The sequence below is a fragment of the Scyliorhinus canicula genome, chromosome 3 (genome assembly GCF_902713615.1).
Source record: "Scyliorhinus canicula chromosome 3, sScyCan1.1, whole genome shotgun sequence".
In the NCBI taxonomy this organism is placed as follows: Eukaryota; Metazoa; Chordata; class Chondrichthyes; order Carcharhiniformes; family Scyliorhinidae; genus Scyliorhinus; species Scyliorhinus canicula.
The window spans coordinates 157,970,144-157,989,670 of record NC_052148.1 but is presented as its reverse complement, the minus strand read 5'-3'; the positions used below and the strand labels follow the sequence as shown (position 1 = coordinate 157,989,670).

Here is a 19,527-nt window from a genome sequence, read left to right as displayed (position 1 = left end):
ACACCTTTGCTTCCTTCCACTTTGCCAGTTTTGGATTTAACTTGTTACTTTTGTTGATCCTAATTGATGTTATAATTGGACGGGAAGATCCTAGAATGGAACCAAGGCTCAAAAGAATTAACTTTCTAAAAATTAAACATGGAGGAACAGAGTCACAGGACTGCTAATTAGTTTTAACAACAAGGAAAATACATTTATTAAACATGAAAAACTTGGATTATAATACAATACTCCACTTAGCTGAACAATTTCACACAGGTTTTAAGATTAACACGATGACAGTACGTTTGAAACTACATTGGTTTCATTGACGCACACGGTCCCTTTGATGCACACAAAATGCCTGTGGTCAAATACACACTCCACTCTGAAACCCAAGGTGAATGTCTGTGAATACCTCCTCAGAATCCCCCAGATGATTGTCACCTCAGTGTTTCCAAACTCTACTTCCCAAAACATGCTTAACAATCTTCTCTCGTAATCATGCTTGCCATTAGTGGTTTGCATTCCGAAAATCAATCCCCTTTTCCCAAAAGACTCTTGTGAACTGAGTTTCCACTCCACTTGTACCAGCGCATCAATTCCAAGATTTTACATCAATCCTTCAGGATTCTGTTGTCTCACTAATTATTCATCTGAATAGAGTCCTGGCAAATCGCAAAACTAGGGCTGTAGACAATACTTTGAACTGAAGAGGCGAGGTGGAGGAGGGTTCAGTTGCCGGGAAAATTAGAAAACCTAAATTAAAGGGGGAGATAGGTTAGCCATGTGACGGATGGTTACTAGAAAATAAAGATGAAGGACAGAACATGCAAATTACTTTTTGCAACAAGCAACCATGAAAGATCAGAGAAATATTACAATGGAACACAATTGAACGCTTTGTATCTAAATGCACAAAGCATTCAGAACAAAATTAATCAGTTAACAGCTCAAATAGAGACAAAAGGGTATGATTTGGTGGCAGTTACTGAGACGTGGTTGCAAGAAGACCAGATCTGGCGGGCCTTTATGAATAACCTTATGTGCTGTAACCTTTTTCCGGTTGTATAATATTCCATATGCCTTCATAACCACCTTATTGATCTGTCCTGCAACATTCAGGGATCTGTGGAAGGCACCTTGTGATCCTTCACTTCCTCTGCACATTTCAGCGTCCTCCCTTTTATTGTATTTTCATTTGCAATGTTTGGCCTCCCCTCACTTCTCAAACTTGAATTACATTTGCCACTTTTCTGCCAATCTGCCGCAGTTTGCAGCTTCCGTCCTCACTATCAACCATGCAACCAATTTTTGGGTCGTCTGCAAACTTCCTGATCATGTTTCCTACATTTAAGTCCAAATTATTAATATATACCACAAAAAAACAGGACCTCGTACTGAACCCTGCTCCGTCTCAATTGGAAAACAGTAAGAAGTCTTACAACACCAGGTTAAAGTCCAACATGTTTGTTTCAAACACTGGCTTTCAGAGCACTGCTCCTTCCTCAGGTGAGTTAATTGGAAAAGATGGTGATTCCTGGTATTAGAGGACGAGAGATGCCCTAACAATTGGGTGGGACTCTCCGGCCGCCTCCGCCTACTTGTGACAATAAAGATTATTATTATTAGTAGTATGTTAGTCTTAATTACAAGGGGTTGCAGTAAAAGAGTATGGAAGTCTCACTACAATTATATGGAGCTTCGATGGGACCATATCTGGAGTACTATTTACAGTTTTAGTCTCTTTCTCTAAGGAAGGACAGTCTGCTCTAGAGAGTTGTAATTAAAGATTAATTTCTATGGATGTCCTGAGGAGAGAAATTGACTGGAGTGGACCTATGTTGTCTGGAGTTTAAAAGAATGAATGCAAGGTAATCTAATTGAAATATATAACATTCTTAGAGGGCTTAATAGGGTAAATGGTAAGAGGCTGTTTTCCCTGATTGAAGAGTCTAGTACTAGGGATTATAGTCTCAATATTAGGGAGTTGGCCATTTAGAATTAAGTTGAGAAATTCTTTCATGAGAGAGTTATGAACCTTTGGAGGGTTCTCAGTCTGAATATATTCAAGACTGAGAGCACTGAGGTTTTCAACTCTAAGCAAATTATGGGATATGACAATAGGACAGGAAAGTGGAGTTGATGTAAAATTTCAACCGTGATCTTGTTGAATAGTGGAGCAGGCTTCAGGGGGTGTCTGGCCTACTCTTGACTGAACATTTGATCTGTCTTTGTGTCTCTTTCAGCTCTGTCAATTTTTTGTCTTTAACATACCCTTTACTATGTTAAAAGTGCTGTATAAAGACAAATTTTATTTTTGTAGGTAATGCAGTTTGTAAAATTATAGTAAATTATGTTTAATTTTTATTCCTGTGTAGGGACTGGTTCTTGGTGTGTATGAGGGGGAGAGAGGGGATGGCTCGGTTCAGTTTACAAATGCCGGGGATGTTTTTAATAATTCAACATCGGGAAGGCTTAAAGAACTTCTGACCATGTAAGTACAGTATAAAAAATAAATTGGAGATCGAAGAATAATGGATTAATTCAATTGTACATTTGTGAAAGCGTTTCCATTTTTGAAGGACTTTTTACAAAAAAAACATACATTTTTAAAAACTGCACATTGATTTGTTTTCACTGAAATGGTCACTTCAATGATTTTTAATTTGAGAATGTGAAATTTGTTATGAGGCACATCGTATATAATTTTGTATTTTTCTCTGCACATATTGTTGCATTAAAATCAACACAGGCATAGATGATATACAACAGTTGCTTTGTTCTGGGTTGCAACAGAATGGATCAGTTTTAACACGACCTGGCCACTGGGCAGCAGGGCAGTTAAAAATGGGCATATCAATTACCTGCTCAAATCTTGACTGTTTCTCACAGTTTGCAGTGTGACCTACAGTGGCCTGCAAGCAGAAGAGGCCCAAAGCAGTCAGGGGCCTTATTTATTCGGGGATGAAATTTCATACTGGCCCTAAGTGAGTTGGAACTTTTCTCTTGAGGTAAGAAGCAGATCTACAGCCCGTCTGAAGGTAGAAGATCTAAAACTTTTATTTGTGGGGCCAGGAGGAACAGGAGTGCTCCTCTGGGTTCTACTCGCCTGCATTTCTATGAGACCCTCCCAAAATTCCTTCCCTGTCATTCGCGTGGAGGTTTATGGTGATCTTTGGCTTTGCAGTTTTTGCCTGCCAGCAGCCACTCGCACTTCACGTCTGTTGTGGCTGGAAGGTGCATTGATAGCATTTAAATAAGGCCAGATGCGGAGAATTAGTACAGACTTCTGCCTGTTGGAAAGGAAATTAACTCGGTTAATATCTGCTCCAGTATTTAAAAATTGATAGCTAACATACGGATTTCAAAATACATAATCTTCAAATGTGAAAATAAAGCTCTGAATTTGTATTGCTCCTTATCTCTCTCAAATGCAGTGAAACACGTAAGTGTTGTGATTTGTGAGGCAACCATTGTACATTTATCAAGATTCCTTAAAATGAAGAACCCTAATGTTATCCCTTTGTCCAAACCCAATTGCTGCAAATCAGGGCCTATAAGACAACCAGATATGTAAGCCAACCCCATTTTTACGGTCTTCAAAACCATATTTTCACATGTACTCGCTGTACAAGTCTTTTTCAGCCACAATATACTCATGTTACTAGTTAGCCTCAATTTTTCTTCCTACAAATTCAAGTTTTACTTATGGGATCGAGCAAGCAATACAAGGGTATGTGGAAGTTTTAAGACATGTTCACTGTTTGTGTCGGAAGCAGGTGACATTTAGAAATGGCAACCACTCCCAAGCCAGCAGTTTGATTTTATACTCTTATGTTTCGGTAAGTTTTTGTTTTTGGAGGAACCTTTTGGGGCTTCAGAAGTGCATTTCTACTTCGACAGCCATGGCATTCCAATTTTCTCCAGTCCAGTCTCCCATCCACTATCTCTTCAGCTTCAACTCATTCAACAGTCTGCTTCCCATGTCCTAGCCCACACAAGTCCTGTTTAACCTGTCAACCTTTTTTGCTTGCCTATATTGGCTTTTGGTCAAGCAAGATCTTAAATTAAAAATTCACATCATTGTGTTAAAATCCTTTCATGTCATGGCATTGCCATACCATATCTCTGTAACATCCTAACCCTGTACCTCTGACTCCTTTTGCATCACAACCATACCTTCAGCCTTGATCCCACCTTGTCCATCTCCCGCTCTTCTAAGACTCCTCACAGCACTTAATTTGACTCGGGTTTCCCCTTCTCAATATACAATTTGAGTCTTTGTCCATTTTTGATTATCCCTCTGTGAAGTACTTTTGGATGTGTTTTTCTGCATTAAGGACAAAATTCTACAGTCCTGACACGGTGATGGCAGTAGGGTCGTAGATTGTAGCACGCCGTTTAAAACTCAATCATTGACTCCAGTGGGACCTGAAAATCCCATCTTGTCAGCATAAAATTCCGCCCCTAGTATTTTATATAAATAGCAGTTGATTTGTTGTAATATGTTTGAATCATTTGCAGGCGAACCTTTAGCTGAGGCACTGGGAGTTAACTTGCTTCACTCCAAACATTGTCATGGAATACAAGCGGACAGGACCTGTTTAACTTTCCGTTCAAACAATGGCACCCCAGCAAATCCAGCAGTCTTCTACACTGCACTGATCTTAAAATAATGATCTTTATTATTGTCACAAGTAGGCTTACATTAACACTGCAATGAAGTTACTGTGAAAATCCCCCAGTTGCCACACTCCGGCGCCTGTTCGGGTACACTGAGGGAGAATTCAGAACGTCCAATTCATCTAACAAGCGCTTCTTTCGGAACTTGTGGGAGGAAACCGGAGCACCCGGAGGAAATCCACGCAGACATGTGGAGAACATTCAGACTCCACACAGACAGTGACCCAAGCAGGGAATCGAACCCGGGTCCCTGGTGCTGTGAAGCAACAGTGCTAACCACTGTGCTACCGTGCCGCCCTGATTTTAGCCAGGCTTAAAGAGTAGAGGCTCCGCAATGGGCCTTGAATTCTGACCCTCTGAAGTGAACCATGATGAAATATACAACATATTGATTTAGCTGTTTGTGTAACATTTCATGATGATCTGTTCAAAATTATCTTTTCAGGAAACTAAGGAATGAGGTTATCAGTTAAAAAGGGCGAGTAAGAGAAGTGTGGTGATAGAAAGAATTGTTGCCTTAACCAGAGAGCAAAGCATGTTGTCAGGAGCTTAGGTTTCTAAGTTCTATACCATTAGTTTCTGGTCAATGTTTTCCTTCCTGTGCAACCGACACGTTCATAGAATTCTAGCACTGGAAACAATCAAATGCTTCATGGAGATGATGGGATACTGAACAGGATCAAGGAGAAGAATTAGGTAAGGTGGCTAAAGGAGAAGTTGAAGGAGATGGCTTTTGCAGAGTTTATGTAGGACTGATTTATTAAGATGAGTTGGTTTAGGGATTGAATATAAATATAAAATGTCTGCAGTGCAGAAGATAGCGAGCGGGTGGCAGGCATAAGCAGGCCAGTGAGCGGAAGGTAGGGTAGAATCTAGGGCCAGTAGATGATCCAGCGGCGGAGCAAGGATTTGGAGGGATTTATATGGGAAAATATCAGCCTTTTCGTACTCCAGCTTCTATTGAACGTTATTGATCTTTTTCTTTAGATCGGGACCTGCGCTTAAAAAAGGAAGAAGTCGCATATTTTATGGGCTGCATCAGGTATAATTTTAGACTGAATATATTTCATACTTTATTCAAGTTAATGTGGGAACGTTAATTTTACTGATGTTGGTAATAAGTTGGGATAGGTAACATATTACAAATGATAACTGGTATAATTCTAATATGGAATTGCTGTCAGAATTTAAATCCAGAACCAAGTCAATAATGAATTATCCCATAATCTAATTACCAAACAAGTAGAAATTGCATAATTTGAAACATAGTAAATTATAGTACTGCAATCTGAAAAATGATATGAAGTTAAATACTGGTCAAAAACTGAACGAATAAATGCATTAAAATTTTGTTACACTTTGGAAACACAAACCATGATCAATCTTGATTTTGACCATTGCAGTAAACTTGGTTTATGTTGGAAAACAAAGCAGTTATACATCTGAATCGTCCCACCAATTAATCTGGATTTGTAAGATGGTTTCAATAATGGTGATCATGAAGCTATCGAGAATTGTTGTAAAAACATTTGGTTTACTAATGTTCTTTAGGAAGGGAAGGAAATCTGCCATCCTTATCTAGTCGGGCAATTAAGAATTGGCAACAAATACTGGTCTGCCAGTGATGCCTACATTCCACAAAGTAATTTTAAAAAAGATTTGCAAACTCCTCATGGCCGAACTTTCAGTTTGCACCCACTGCTCTTTCATTTACTTTGCCACACACCCAGTTCCATTCTTATTTAACCAGAGCCAGAAAATCAACTGCATTCGTTTCTCATCCTGCTCTCGCTTCTGGCATCTCCCAAGATCTATCCTTGGCCCCTCCTATTTCTCATCTGTATGCTGCCCCTTGGTGACATCATCCAAAAAACAGTGCAAGCTTCCATGTTCGCACTGACTACACCCAGCTCTACCTCACCACCACTTAGTAAACCAAAGCCATTGCCTTTGGTCCCCACTAGCCACGACTCCATCCTTCTCTTTGGTAACTGTCTGAGACTGAATCAGTCTGTTCACAACCTTGGTGTCATACTTAATCCTGTGATGGAATTCCAACTTCATTTCTGCACTGTCACTAATAACAATTACTTCTATCTCCAAAAGTTATCCAACTCTGCTCTTTCTTCAACTTATCTGCTGTTGAAACACTCATCTTCGTCTCACCTCTAGACTTAAGTTCCAATGCAAACCTGGCTGGTCTTCCACGTTCTACTCTCCATAAACCTGAGATCACCCAGTGCTCTATTGCCTGTGTCCTAACACACGCTAAATTCTGTTCATCCATCACCTACATTGACTTTTGATTTAAAAAATCTTGATTTTAAAATTCTCATCCTTGTTTTCAAATCCCTTTGTGGCCTGATCCCTCGCCATCCAGCTCGTAATCCTCGGGGTATCTACACTCATCCACTTCTGGTCTCTTGAACATCTCATTTAAATTGCTCCATCATTGCTTCAGTTGCCTAGGCTCAAAGCTCTGGAATTCCTTCCCTAAACCTCCATGGAATCTCTACAGTGCAGAAGGAGGCCATTCGGTCCACCAAGTCTGCATTAACCCTGTGAAAGAGCACCCTAACCAGGCCCCCGCCCTATGACTGCAACCCCATAACCCCATCTAACCCGTACCTGGACACTAAGGGGCAATTTAGCATGGCCAATCCACCTAACCTGCACATCTTTGGACTCCCAACCTCTTTTTTTATCCTTTAAAATTTTCTTTGATACCGACTTCTTTGATCAAACTTTTTGTCATCTACCCTAATCTTTCTTTATGTAGCTACCATCAAATTTTGTTTTATAACACATCCGCCAAATGTTTTGAGAAGTTTTATTATGTTAAAGGCGCTTTGTAAACGTGTCAATTCTAGTTTATTGTACATAATTTTGTGGCACATTCAACCATCTTAAACAACCTGGCTCCCCCTTTTAATCAACCTTTTTAATCCTCTGCCGACCTTGCTTTCAAAATCTGTTGCTCCAACCACTTATTTTTTTAAAAATATTTTTATTAGGGTATTTGCAAGTTTTTATAATAATAACAATAGCAGCGACTTGAACATGGTACAATACGTTTCCACCCCCATCACAATCATCACACACCCCGACCATAAAACAACAATCCGGGTGCCCCCCACTCCCCTGACATTTTAATTTTCCCTGAGAAAGTCGACGAATGGCTGCCACCTCCGGGTGAACCCTAACATTGACCCTCTTAAGGCAAACTTTATTTTCTCGAGACTGAAAAACCCAGCCATGTCACTAACCCAGGTCTCTACACTCGGGGGCTTGAGTCCCTCCACATTAATAAAATCCGTCTCCAGGCTACCAGGGAGGCAAAGGCCATGACTTCGGCCTCCTTCACCCCCTTCACTCCCGGCTCTTCCGACACTCCAAAGATCGCCACCTCCGGACTCGGCACCACCCGTGTTTTTAGCACCGTGGACATTGCCTTAGCGAAACCCTGTCAAAACCCTCTAAGCTTCAGGCATGCCCAAAACATGTCGACATGATTTGCTGGGCTTCACACACACCTCGCACACCTGTCCTCTACCCCGAAAAACTTGCTCATCCAGGCCACCGTCATGTGTACCCGGTGGACTACCTTGAATTGTATCAGGCTAAGCCTAGCACGTGATGAGGATGTATTAACCCTGCTTAGGGTATCCGCCCACAGACCCGCCTCTATCTCTCCTCCTTGCTTGTCCTCCCACTTGCTCTTGAGCTCCTCCACCGGAGTTTCCTCCGCATCCAAATGTTCCTGGTAAATATCTGATACCTTCCCCCCTCCCACCCAGGTACTGGAGACTACTCTGTCCTGTATTCCCTGTGGTGGCAGCAGCGGGAAGGCCGGTACCTGCCTTCTCAAGAAGTCTCGCACCTAAACCCATTGCCTGCTGGCAATTCAAATTTATCCTCCAAGGATTTCAAACTGGGGAAGCTCCCGTCTATAAATAGATTCCCCATCCTCCTAATTCCTGCCCTTTGCCATCTCCGGAACCCACCACCCAGCCTACCTGGTACAAACCGATGATTATTATAAATCGGGGTTTAAACCGATACTCCCTCCACTCTCTTATATCTCCTCCATTGCCCCCAGATTCTCAGAGCCGCCACCACCACTGGACTTGTGGAGTATCGGGCCGGCGAGAACGGAAGAGGTGCCTATCTCAGTGCTCCCAAATTTGTGTGTTTACATGACGCCGCCTCCATCCGCTCCCACCCCTCCCCTCCCCCTCTACCCACTTCCTAATCATGGCTATATTAGCCACCCAGTAGTAATTGCAAAAGTTCGGCAGCCCCAACCCACCCTCCCTGACTACACTCCAACAACACTTTCTTCACTTGTTGGGTTTTACCCGTCCACACAAAGCCCGTAATAACCTTATTCACCCACTTGAAAAAGGCTCTTGGGATGAAGATGAGGAAGCACCGAAAGACAACAGAAATCTGGGGAGGCTCCAACCACTTCTTAAGCATTCTAAGTTTGCTCCATAATAATGCACATTTCACTTTCCCTTGTATCTTGTTCAGGCCACTAGATGGAGCTTGTATATAGATATATCTGAGCACAGTACCACAGAAGTGGTTAGTTGATCATGGAATTCTCTTTGTTAGTAAAGCATAATCATGCAGCAATCCATGGTTTACCTAGACTGGCTTCTTCTCTCAACGTAGGAAGGTAAAGGCAGAGGATGAAGAAGAAGATAAGCTATTGGTTAATATGAAAATGAAGTACTATTAGTATGCAATTATATGAAGGTTATGATGTTCATGTTCTTAATCATAAAAAAGATGTTTTGCTTTAATAGGATTTCCCTCATGTTGTAGTTGTTGGGCTTGGTGACAAAAATGCTGGAATTAATAATTTGGAACAATATGATGAAGGCAAAGAAAATATTCGAGCTGCCATAGCGGGTAAAGTGTGCTCTTGGTTAATTTGCATGTGATGGTTATTAACATCAACTGCAAATGTAATGAGTGACATGTTAAAGTAAAACTATTGTTTAAAATTTTGGGATATGTTTAAGCTGATAAAGGGACCTGGTCTAGAGAAGTATGGTATGGACTGCGTTGTTATTACCATTCCTTTTGAGTTCCTACTTTTTGTCAAAGTCAAAAATGGATAGATGTTGATATGAGACCAGGTAAGGGTTGGTTCATGCCTTGAATTGAAAATTGCTGCTGTTTATAATTCAACACATCTCAATGACAAATGACTTCACATCATGAGACACAAAGAAGTAAAACATAGACGTAAAAAAAAAAGACCTTTGCTGGTTTGATTACTGTAAAATGTCCAGACAGCCACTTAAAAACCAACCTTCCAATTTGAAACTGAACAGGTGGAACCCTCAACTCTAAGCTTCAGCTTCTAAGCTATATTCAAATTAGTTTTTGAAAAAAATACTGCAACAAAGCACAGGATTGATATCAGGAAACTTTTCTTCCCAAACAAGTGACCTACTTATGGAATACATTCACAGCTAGAGTAACATTCTTGGGGCAGGACGGTAGCATAATGGTTAGCACAGTTGCTTCACAGCTCCAGGGTCCCAGGTTACATTCCCGGCTTGAGTCACTCTGTGCGGAGTCTGCACGTTCTCCCCGTGTCTGTGTGGGTTTCCTCCGGGTGCTCCGGTTTCCTCACGCAGTCCAAAGATATGCGGGTTAGGTGGATTGGCCATGCTAAATTGCCCTGAGTGTCCACAAAAGTTAAATGGGGGTTACGGGGATAGGGTAGATGCGTGGGCTGGAGTTTGTAAGGGCCGGTGCAGATTCGATGGGCCGAATGGCGTCCTTCTGCACTGTAAATTTATGATGATTCTATGAGGCAAAAACTTAGAACCTTTCAGAAACAGTTTGATACTGCTCTGGGGTAACATTCACTTCTTTCTGATTTAGATGGGCTGACTGGACTTACTCATTTGTAACTATCTGAGGAAATATATATATTTTAACACAAAAATAACTAGAAAATAATTGTGCCTGTGTTAACATTACAACCACTTTACAAATACCTCCTTACAATGTAAAAAATCCAGGCAATCTAAAATTATTGTTTGAGATCAAGTACTCTGATTAACAATTCTGCATGACTTTTCACTTCACCAAGAGTGGTTTTGAAACCTGATGTGCAGCATTTGATTATAATGAATAACAGGTCAACCAAATATTTTTGACTGTTTAGTGGATCTGTTGTGCTAAGGAAGTATATGCAGAGTGCGTTCATGATTGAAAATTTAGCATCTGAATTACTTATAGTTGGATGCAGACAGTTACAAGACCTAGAAGTTTCTCTGGTGGAAGTCGATCCATGTGGGGATGCCCAGTGTGCAGCAGAAGGATCTATTTTGGGTTTGTTTGAGTACAATGAGCTGAAGAAGAAAAAGAAGACAGTCGTCACTGTGAAACCATTTGGAAGGTATTGATACAGTACATATTTGCACAATGCATGCTGTAAGTTTTACAAAGGATTTTCGATTTATTCAGTTATACATTGGAAATCTGCACTTGACCGAGGCACTGAATTGTTAAACACCTATTATCATTATCATTCTCTAACTTTATTGCTGTGGCCCTATCTGAATTCAGCAATAATTTAACACAGCTGTTGCATAATTTTCTGATTTGGATGTAAATCCGTGCTCTGAATCCTGTATGTTGTCCTCTGGTTTTAGCTGCAGTGCTGGTCAGTATAGTACTATCACTTACAACTCTCTTTTGGGCGTGTTTATTTTTGATTGTTGCCTGAGATCTCCACACGTTGACTGGCCAGCAAAGTGTTTCCAGCTTTTGGTTTAGTTGCAGATTTCCAGCATCTGTAGATATTTCCTTTGTGCTTTGTACTTCGATTTAACTGACTTTTTAAAAATGTGGATTATGATTAAACCTATTTCTTCACCCAAAATAAACACCTTTGCGATATTCAGTATTGTAAATAATTAAGTATGGAAGGAAAACTAATGTTTTGGGTCGATTTCTGCAGTTTGGAACAAAACCCTTTAAAAGGAGAAAAGCTTTGGTTCAGCGACAGCATAAATTACCCATGTTACCCTTCATTGGCTGTAATCGTCTGGCGATTATGAAAATTTCTATATAAATACAAGTCTTTTCTTTCACATAAATACTGAAGATGCACAATTTGGTATTTTTTGATTTGTTCATCTAATCTGTTTATTTGGTCACTCAGATCTAACAGATGAATATTTTGGCTTTGTTAAAATGTAATGACATTAATATTTACATTTAAAAAAAACAATTTCTTTTTGCAAGTTTTGAAGATGAAACATGGCAGAAAGGAGTTCTGTATGCTGAAGGACAGAATTTAGCACGACATTTGATGGAAGCACCAGCTAATTACATAACTCCAACCAGTTTTGCAGGGACCATTCAACAAGCAATACATTCAACAGGTGAAAAGGTCAAAGTGCACATAAGGTAATTGTGATATCATGTTCTGCAAATGGTAATATTAAATGTGGAGTTACTGTACCCGACGAAAAGGCTGAAGTGGCAGAATACGAATGATTAATTCCCAGCTTTTATTAATTTACATTCCAGACTATGGGTGGTATGGTTTGCACAACAAATGCTTCTCTACTTACCATTTTCTCCGACCATATGTTACCTTTAAGATACTTCATTAACTCTTGATGCCTAGCGGTCAGGCGCCAGCGAGATGTGCATGCACACTAGGCTTGCACTGTATCTGCTGGCGCATGTGCAGTTTCTGCCATTGCTAACATGACTGGTGTGTGCCTCTCAGCGGTGCCAGTAATAATTTATACTTGTGTTAGGTGAAGTTATCACGCTACACGCTCAGCCACTCTCTCAGGCTTTGGATAATGTCACTCAGCCTTCACCTCTCGCTACCTGCAGCTTACGGAACCGTTCTGTCCATCATTGCCATGCTCTCCCCGCCTCCTTTCCTGAGCCCTTGCGCCCCTCTCCTGCACTCAGTGCCGTTCAGTGTTCATGACTCTAGCCGTTGCTAGCTAGTTCATTGGTCTCTCCCTTGCTCCCTTCAGTACTTGGCATTTTGCTCTGTAGACCCACTCCCTATCTTCTCTTTGTGCTTGCTATTTACAGTGATGGGTCAAATCCCTTCCCATTCACTCTCACTGCATACATATACAATGCAAACCCTTTCCATTCTAAGGTCTGCACTATCTTTGTTGCAGGCCGCTGCCTGGAATATCCTAATAATAATCTTTATTAGTGTCACAAGTAGGCATACATTAACACTGCAATGAAGTTACTGTGAAAATCCCCCAGTCGCCACACTAGGGAGAATTCAGAATGTCCAATTTGCCGAAGCACGTCTTTTGCGACCTGTGGAGGGAATCTGGAGCACGCGGAGGAAACCCACGCAGACTTGGGGAGAACGTGCAGACTCCGCACAGACAGTGACCTAACCCGGGAATCAGCTATCGTGTGGGGCAAGTTTGCAGATGTTTTACCCAACATTCTCCTGCACAACATTCCTCAAATCTTGCAGCTTCATCCATTCGTGATGCACCTTGCCATGCAGTCAACATGTTCACTGGCCCTCATCTTTTGCCATCCTCCACCTATCCCTTACAAATTGTGAAGTCACCCTTCACAAATGTTGTCCCTCCATTCTCTCAAAACATTCTATTTCACTCACTTGCTCTCTGCTTTCCCTCCTTTCACAATTCCAGGAAGAGGCAATGGTGAGTCCTTAAGAAGCTGCAGGACTCTCAAAATCCCTGCTCAACAGGATGTTGATGCTGAGCCTCAGGGATCATCCATGAAGACAGTTCTAGAGCAGAATTGTCTGAGATTCAGCATTTTCAGAGGCATTGTTCACCCTTGAGAGATTGGGGAAGTTCATCTATTTCAGGTGAAGTATGACCACCTGCAAGGACAATCAGACATGGCAGGCATACTTGCCCAGACCTTGACCGGCACACCTGTCGTGGAAATTATAATGAAGACAAGTTCTTTGAGTTTCGTTAAAAGATATTTATTTGACACAAATATATTTGCGGAAAGCCCTGTCTGGCTAAACAGTCATTCCACAGCACTCTGAGATTCGACCGAAGGAAGCATATTTTTATAATCTGAAATAACAACTTGAAGTAAAGAGCCATGTTTATATTAAATAGACTTTAGAAAGTACGTAAGATAAAATGTGTAGTACGTATGTTCTTGCCCTTGGCTAAAAACAACTCGAGTATGCGTTTTGTAATCTTCGGAGGACAATCGGTTATCATAAAAAGACCGAGACCAAAATACTAAGCAGTATTTTGTTTATGTTACCTGACCTACTTATTTTCATTCAAAAGCAGTGTTGAACTATGGGCAAGCATTTGCCAGCATACTTCTAGATTGGCAACTCATTAATTTCCCTTCCACAACACCTGATCTGTCAGTTTAAGTAAGATGGATGAAAGCCCTTTCAATGCCTTACTGAAGCGCAGCCAAGTGCTATCTAGTTCAGTGCTGGCAGGGAAATGCAGGTGGATCATGCGAGGGAACATATAGAAAAGGCACAATGACAATGAGGCCTCTTCTCAAGGCAGGCCACTTCTCATGCCTTTCCTCCACTCCTCAGGCTGCGCCTCACATGTTGCCTCCTGCTCTAATGACGAGTCTACCCACAAATCCAGTAGCCTTTGGCACTGCCCTCAAAGATTCCAAAGGCACTTCAATCAGAGCAGAGGAACAAACAGCCTGTATTTCGTGCTGTTAAAGCCATAGATGTGACACTTCATAGGAGTAACAGAAAGCAAGAGAGCAAAGCTTCTTAGTTGCAGAAGAGTTCTTGGGAGTTTATAACAATGCCAATGTCGCTATGTGTATGAACATATCAATGAACAGTACAGGTTATTTGAAGTCTCCATTGTACTGCCATCTACGTTGTTGCCACCTCAATTCCAAATAGACACTTCCCTTCTTGACAATGGTACCAGTGTGGAAGATGAACAAAGGGTATGGATGTACATAGAACATGAAGGAACCCTGGCTTTTGGTGCCTTATCCTTTTCCCCTCGTGGAAATGTACTTGAATTGTACGTGAACCTTTGCCCCTTTATAGATAAGCCATTGTTCATTTTTAGTTTTGCCTGCCTATCTTAGATTTCTGTTTATCCAGGGCAAATCTGTTCTCATCTGAGTGAAATTGGCACTCCTTCAATTCAGTATTTTTGCTTTTGATTGCTCCTGCTCTTCCTTAATAGCGAACTGTAACCTTATGACATTATGATAACTGTTCCCTAAATATTCCTCTACTAACCCTTGATCTATTTGCCCATGTTGTTTACCAGAGCCGCCTTCCTGTTGGGCTGGAAACATACTGATCAAGAAAATTATTTTGAACACACTTCAGAAACTCTTAGTCTTCTCTGCCTTTTACACTTTCCCACTCTATATTACTATAACTGAAGTACCCGTTATCACTATTCTATGCAGCTCTTTCAGTGTGTACTTGTATCTTCTACACCAGTGGTAGTGCTCCTCACAGGTTTCATCAGCTTTGTCCTCAAAGTGTAATCCTTGTCTGCAGGAGCCAACAGCCAAATCTGTTGGAGGTACAATGATGTGGGGGACATTTAATGGTCACATAATTAAGAATCATCGGAACTTCAGGATATCGTGCACAGACATGGATGGAAATCTTCCAGTGGTCGCATGCCAACTGAACCATGATGGATTGGAATCCATTTTGATTGATAGATTTTCCTGTATGATCTAAGGCTGCCTTGATTGTCATGTGTGCAGTCTATGAATCCCTGATACTTTGAAATCAACAAATGCAGCAAACATGAGTGCTCTGGGTTATCATTATCAAAGTGGATGTTAGTGGCAGTATTGCCGAACATAGCAGCTATCAGAGGAGATGCAGTTGTGGATAGCAGAGTGTAAAATCCTGCAAATGCCACCAGCAGATCCCTGGGAGGAGCTGGAGGAGAAGAAAGACAGTGTTTATGTTGATGGATACTGACACTGGAAGAAAAACGTGTTCCAGGAGGCCGCGGATTTCGGCAACCTTCTGCTACAAAAGGCTGAGTCTGAGGCACTCTTGCTTTGTTATGTCAAGGCAAGTGCTCCTCTGCCTGTCAATTATATGCTGGGAGTTTTCAAGCTGGAACCCTGTTCTGTGGAGTGGCATGTAATTGCGGAGAAGAAAAACTGCTGTTGTTGTGGGTATTACTTCTCTTATTCTTCATGGTCCATTGTTTTGCTGCAAAAGCTGTTCTCATGCTGCAGTAAGGGATGACAGCAAGGAAATGCGGATCACAGTGAACAAAGTCCAAGGGTGAAATGCCTTCAATAAAGTTGGATATCATATATGAAGTAGTGAAAACACCCTCCCAGAACAAATCCTGTGAGCATAAGCCTTTCCCCTCGGCAGGGAAGCAGTGATAGTTTAATTCTGACTTGTTTGAAAACTTTTAAAATGCAATTGCTCAGTGAATCCCTGCTGTATTCTTGCCCTGGCAGGTTTCACGCAGCTTAGGAAACCCATATGTTGACTGTCAAACCCAGACTGTATAAAGCTGGATTCAGTTGCCTCTTTACATATTTAAACTAGGGACCTGACATTTCCACAGGAATTCCCCCACTCCTACAAATGTACTCTGGTAAAAGATGAAAGAGAGTGGGATCATGTTTGAGGTTCTGATTCACTGGCATTTCTGTGGGGGTTTAACCCTTCCACCTCTACTTGAGCCCGTGCCCTCTTAGCAGCTAAAATTCTGCCTATTGTGTTTGTGTTGTAAAAATAAATGAAGAGTTTTGTTTTCTTGTTCGAGACAGACCAGCCTTAGGGGCTGGTTTAGCTCACTGAGCTAAATCGCTGACTTTTAAAGCAGACCAAGCAGGCCAGCAGCACGGTTCGATTCCCGTACCAGCCTCCCCGAACAGGCGCCGGAATGTGGCGACTAGGGGCTTTTCACAGTAACTTCATTGAAGCCTACTCGTGACAATAAGCGATTTTCATTTTCAGTTGGCAGTCTTATTACCAGCGATGTAATTTGGCTGATGGCTAAGATAGGTTTGTGTTTGTTTCTTAAGCGAAGTACAGAGCAACAGTAATTCAGGATTATTTGTATTTAATTGCTGCGAATAAAAAAACTGTAAGGACCAACTTCACTCCCCCCGACCCAGTGAACTGAGGTAAGGAATAGCTGAACCATGCACACCAGAAAGATGTGAGGCCGAATTCCCCATTACTTGAGTTAGCTGGCAATGCTTTGCGTCAAAATTCATAATGACTATTTTGACAAATTGCTTGTGAAACCATACCACAGAAAAAAAGCAAAGAGAAACTGAATTTTGGTGAGATAGGGTGAAAGGCTCCAAAGAAAAAGGCTGCAACCTACACTTACAAAAAGTGGCATGTTCAACAGAAAGTCTGCACCAGAAAAATTGAATGTATGTTAACAGAGCTTTCAGTATTGTTGTACAACTGTTTGTTCAGATTCAAAAACTCTTAAAAGGCAGCAGTGTCTAAGTTGACTAATTAAGAATTGATGTAATTGTCCAGCGCTTAATTTCAAATATATGCCCATGAGATTTTCATGTACCCAAGAGCCAAGTCTTTATAAATGATTTGCTATATGAGATTGTGGGAAAATTTACACTGAGGAAGTCCTTAACTGATTTCCAGAAAATGCACAAAAAATAGGCTGTAGCCGTATGAATTATTTTCAGACCTAGATTAATTTAGTATTGCTCTCAGTTGTGCTATGGTAGCCTATTGATTGTTACTCGACGAGCAATTCTGGACTAATAATCCAGAAAACGAGTGTTCAAATCCCACCCTTGCATGAAGAACTTTAATTCAGTTATTAGAAATTCTAGTATCCGTAAAAACTTTAGCAAGAAGATTAGAAAAGCAGTATACTATTTAAATAGAGACCCTGGATCATTGTCCAAGTAGAGTTTGCACATTCTCCCCATGTCTGCATGGGTCTCACCCCCACAACCCAAAGATGTACAGGGTAGGTGGATTGGTCACGCTAAATGGTCCCTTAATTGGAAAAAAGATTAAATGGAGAAATGTAGAACCTGGATGCCCTGGCACATGAACCACAAAGTTGCCATTTATCGCAAGGGAAATGGAATATAAAAGTGGAGAAGTTTTACTATGGTTGTACAGGGTGTTGGTGAGACCATATCTGGAGCACCATGTACAGTATTGGCCTCCTTATTTGAAAAAGGTTATGAGTGCATTAGAAATAGTTCCGAGAAGGTTCACTCAACTCATTCCTGGGATGAGTACTTATCAACAAAGGCTGAACAGGTTGGGCCTCTCATTGCAGTTTAGAAGAATTAGAGGTAATCTTATTGAAACATATAAGATCCTGAGGGTTTTCATAGGATGGATACCATTGCGGATGTTTCTCTTGTGGGAGAGACATGGGAATGTGGTTTAAGAATAAGAGGTCCCACTTAAGACTGAGATGAGGATTTATTTTTCTCTGAGGATCTTGAGTCTGTGGAATTATATTCTCCAGTAAGCATGGAGGCTGAGTCATTAAATTTATTCAAGGTTGAGTTATATAGATTTTTGATAGACAAGGGAGTCAAGGATTATGGAGGGCAGACAGAAAGGTGGAGTTAAGACAACAATCAGATCAGCTATGATCTTGTTGACTGATATGGCTTGAATGGCCGAATGCCCTACTCCTGCTTCTAAGTCCTGTGCCATCACAGAAGTGCTGGATTTCTGGAAAACCCTAACTGGTTAATTAATATTAATCGGGGAAGGAAACCTGCTGTCTTTATTGAGTGTGGTGTATACGTGACTCCAGTTGCACACCAATTTTGTTGTTTCTTAACTGAAATAACCCAGCAAGCAATTCTGGGAAACTAGGGATGAATGATCACTGACAGTCTTGCCATTAATAGTGAATTAAAACAGAATGGTAATTATGTATGACATTTTATTGAAGGCAGTTTCCAGTAATGTTTCTTTTTTACACATTCTCGCATTCTTCACAGACCCAAATCCTGGATTGAAGATCAGCAAATGGGAGCTTTCCTTAGTGTAGCCAAAGGCTCAGATGAAGAACCAGTTTTCTTAGAGATTCACTATAATGGTTCCAAAGTCTCGGGTGAATCACCATTAGTCTTTGTAGGGAAAGGTATAACATTTGACAGGTAGGTTCCGACGTTGTTTCTTCTTTCACTATAAAACATTCTTTTTGTAGTCTCTTGAAGTCCTGTATTGGCTTTCTAACCAGAATGTTGATTAAATAATAGGCTTGAACTTTAACTGAAACAAACAGGAAGGTTTGGGTCTGGGGAGGCAAGGCTCAAGCGTCAGAAAATTAGTTTCCAACCCAAATCTGCCTCCAACCCATCCGTTTTGAGCTTTAACTGAAACTGCAAGTTGGGTTGGTAACCAATTTGATTCAAATGGCAGGTTAGCATTTGAAATATGATAATGAGACTGGAAATCTAATTTTCATTCTATTGTTTGGGATTTTACTGCTGTTGGCTGCCTTTCCTGAGTGTTGGGTGACCCGGCAGCTTCATCAAGGTGAAGACAGTGGACTCAGGCTCCACATTTACCTCTTGATTGCAAGTACCTTTTCTGAGGAGCCTCCACCATCAGATACTCCCCCAATGACCCTCCCCACTCTGTCCTCATCTTCTCCACAAACCAGGCCTTAATTGTTCCCACAACCCAGGGCCCCTATCACCAGGCCAAATCCTCCCTGTATCTCTATCCTTCCCACAAAATCAGGCACTGATCTCCCTTTAGTACCATACCCCACTCTCCCCTGAACCACCTGAACCTCCTCTCTTCCCACCCTCCTTCTAACCCTCGCAAGAGGTGATGATTTCTGTACTACTATTAGGCTTTGATTCTTCCCCATCCCCATT

General features: G+C 41.3%; 1 protein-coding gene across 2 annotated transcripts in view; it reads left to right on the top strand.

Moving 5' to 3' along the window:
- The window catches only part of lap3 (leucine aminopeptidase 3), a 59,091-nt gene that overhangs the window by 9,003 nt on the left and 30,561 nt on the right, over positions 1 to 19,527 (top strand). Inside the window, exons 2-7 of one of the 2 annotated variants that reach the window (XM_038791558.1) lie at positions 2,361 to 2,476; positions 5,653 to 5,707; positions 9,477 to 9,582; positions 10,912 to 11,089; positions 11,941 to 12,105; positions 18,640 to 18,798. In XM_038791558.1, coding sequence (XP_038647486.1) covers positions 2,361 to 2,476; positions 5,653 to 5,707; positions 9,477 to 9,582; positions 10,912 to 11,089; positions 11,941 to 12,105; positions 18,640 to 18,798 — 779 coding nt within the window. The remainder of the gene's footprint in view (positions 1 to 2,360; positions 2,477 to 5,652; positions 5,708 to 9,476; positions 9,583 to 10,911; positions 11,090 to 11,940; positions 12,106 to 18,639; positions 18,799 to 19,527) is intronic. The other variant, XM_038791559.1, reaches the window with a different exon arrangement.